Source organism: Annulohypoxylon truncatum (assembly GCF_022578515.1).
Source record: "Annulohypoxylon truncatum strain CBS 140777 unplaced genomic scaffold F4807scaffold_13, whole genome shotgun sequence".
Taxonomy (NCBI): domain Eukaryota; kingdom Fungi; phylum Ascomycota; class Sordariomycetes; order Xylariales; family Hypoxylaceae; genus Annulohypoxylon; species Annulohypoxylon truncatum.
Window position 1 is genome coordinate 783,605 of NW_025953799.1, and position 2,883 is coordinate 786,487.

Sequence of the window (2,883 nt, forward strand, 5' to 3'; positions counted from 1 at the left end):
TTAACCGGAGAGTCTAGCCTTGATGAACCAGTAAGAATTTATGAGCCCCCATGCCAAAGGATACAAGACTGTTGGTACTCTGGCTTTGGCGTGAACCAGCATTATTTTCGGAATCACATCCCACATATTACCCTCGCTGAAGAACCAGAGTTTCGTCACATCATCTGTCTGTCGTTGATACACTACCATGCGCGTGAACATTTCCTCCTCAAATGCCTGTATATTCTTGTCCAGCTGGTCTGCTTCGCCGCCTGCTTGCACTGCTCTGATAATAGCAGTGGCGAGCTTTCGCGCGTCGTCAAACGCGACATTCACCCCTTCGCCGGCGAACGGGGTCATCAGATGCGCGGCATCCCCTATGAGCGTTGCGCCGCGGCGGTGCTCCCAATGCCAACCGACGGGCAGCTGATAAAGATTTTTCGGGTCGCATACACCGTCGCATGCCTTCTCGATCGCCCCACGAAGAAGGGGACACCAATCCTCCATCTCCTTGAGGATTGCATTCTTAACTTGGTCGATATTATGAGGATTATATCCGCAAGTCTGGGTCCAATTTTCAGGGCGGCGCGCAGTCCAGGAGACGTTGATGCTCCCATCACCCATCTGTTGTACTGCCATCCTCTGCCCATTTGAACTGGCAAATAGGCTTCCACGGTTAACGACCTTGTAGAGATCTGGAGCAGTTGTTGCCGCATCTAATATTGTTAGACGGTGATACCCAACCCCAGTGTATTGTGGTTTCACCGCTGATGAGATGTAGCTTCGGACCTTGCTCCAACCCCCTTCGCATCCGATGATGAGATCGAAACCAGACTCTGTTGCGTGGTCAAATATTAAAGTATTACCTTCCTCAACCCGCTGCAAACGATGCCCCCACTTGATAGATCCTTCCGGGAGCGACTCTGTGAGGATCCTACGTAGCTGAAAGCGATCAATCTCAGGACGCTCGTTGAGCTTGTTGCTGGGACCTATCTGTATGAAAGGCTTCAGATTTTTGTCTGCCATTATCATGTAATCGCCATCAAAGCGAGCATGTTCCATGAATTCGTCCCATAATTGAGCTTCCTTCATAGCTGCTAGGCCTGTTCCGGGATGTAAGTCTAATGTGCCTCCTTGGGAGCGATAGTTGGGACTGGCGTCGCTTTCGTAAATCGTGAAGGGGACATTAGAGAGTGACAAGATCCTCCCCAACATACAACCGGCCGGACCAGCCCCTATGATAGCAATTCTTGGAGATGACATTTTCCCGCCTATGTGTAAAATAGTGGAAAGTAAGTGATCGATATTTGTCGTGTTGTATTTTAGTTTTATAAATTAAGCTGCCTTGGAATGACGAGTCTTCGCCGGAATCAAAGGTCTTCGATCATGATATATACTCCTAGGAATACATATCTGCCTATCAAGCGATAATTCATCTTGCATACAGATCAACCCTGGGTACGTTATTTATCTAATCAGCGTCGCAATAGAACCATGGCTCATTACTCAAGGCTTCAGGTGGTGCTGACGTGTCGAAGAGTGCAACTAGCTGCTTACGGTCGGATCTTGCGTAGTAAAAGGGTTGTGATCAATATATGATAGGGCTGATAGGTAGGTTGAAATAGGCACCGACTATTCCCGTAAATACCGTAAATAGAGGGAGCGTTCGGCTCGTAAATGAGAGCGACCTAAAAAGCGAAAGGCGATCCCGAAAGCGATCGATCTACCTGGTTACGGCACAAAAGCAGGGTTGTTGGTGCGATAACCCTGGAGATTTAGGGCTGCTCTGCTGCTTAATTTAGGTCCGCCCAGATGCGCCGCCACGCGTTTTTCAAGGAACAAAGCTTAGCTGGACTGTCCAAGTCTTCAGCCGCATGAAGAATCGCCATCCGTAGGTACCTACCTAGGTAGATATGGATACGAGATATTCAAGTGGATTTGAACTTGGGAAGTTGAGTCATATGTAATTTGAATATGTACGTCTATGTCTTGTAGGTAGGTGCGCGTTGGTTAGAATCCACCCAACGAGTACTTACATACAGTAGTGCAACTGCAATGTACGCACGTATACTTGGTACGATGGCGGTGTGTGAAACGAAACTTCCACTTGACAATCAACTAACCAAACAGCGTTTCAGACATGCTGTCATCGCACAGTTTAAATCGAACAACATCGAAAGAACATTGGAATATTGACGCGGAATTTTTGAAACTTAGTTTTTATAGCGATCTTTCCTGAAATAATATGTACAACCGTCTTGTATCAATTGATTTTTCATTTGTCCGTTCAGTGACGTTATTGGTGTCAATACTAGGAATGTAGGGCAACAGCGGAAACGAGGAGAACCTTTGGAAGGTACGTACATAGATTTTTAGACTCGACTGTGACGGCAAGACGGATGGACGGACAGGACGGGACGCTATGACCACAACTTTTACCCCTACTCCCCATTCTTAATCAGCCAAAGACCCGTGGATATTCAACTTTATCCCGCCCCCGAACGTCACCGTGTTTGATCCTTGCCCCTGGGTGGACTTAACCAGAATGGGCCTAGCGCTGGTCGGGCTCTCTCATCCTTTTCGACGTCGCGCCTCACGCGGGCAAGTCCTCGTCGGTTCTGTTCCGTCATCATCGACGACGGCTCGACCTCGGATTTTGACCCGCATCCACAAGCTCAAACCACCATAGCTCTTGTCAATACACCTTGTTGTCACATAATTCTTTGGTTTCCGATATTCGATTGCGTCCTGTACGAATGATACTTTTCTGCGCCTAGTTATTTGAAACGTCGAGATCCAGTTGGAGTTCAGGAAATAATATCAACTTGATAGGGAAGAAAGAGGAGGAGAAAGGGTAGATAGGAAGATAAGGAGAAAGAGAAAGGTTCAAAAAATTAGGTCGAG

The 2,883-nt window shown here is 47.5% G+C and overlaps 1 protein-coding gene across 1 annotated transcript; it reads right to left on the reverse strand.

Annotated features, from left to right (window-relative positions):
• Positions 1-1,242, reverse strand: F4807DRAFT_459882 (FAD/NAD(P)-binding domain-containing protein; the record flags this gene model as incomplete). Its single annotated transcript, XM_048001433.1, has 1 exon — positions 1-1,242. The coding sequence occupies one exon, from the start codon at positions 1,240-1,242 to the stop codon at positions 1-3; it is 1,242 nt and encodes a 413-aa protein (XP_047855025.1).
• Positions 1,243-2,883: the final 1,641 nt, after the last annotated feature.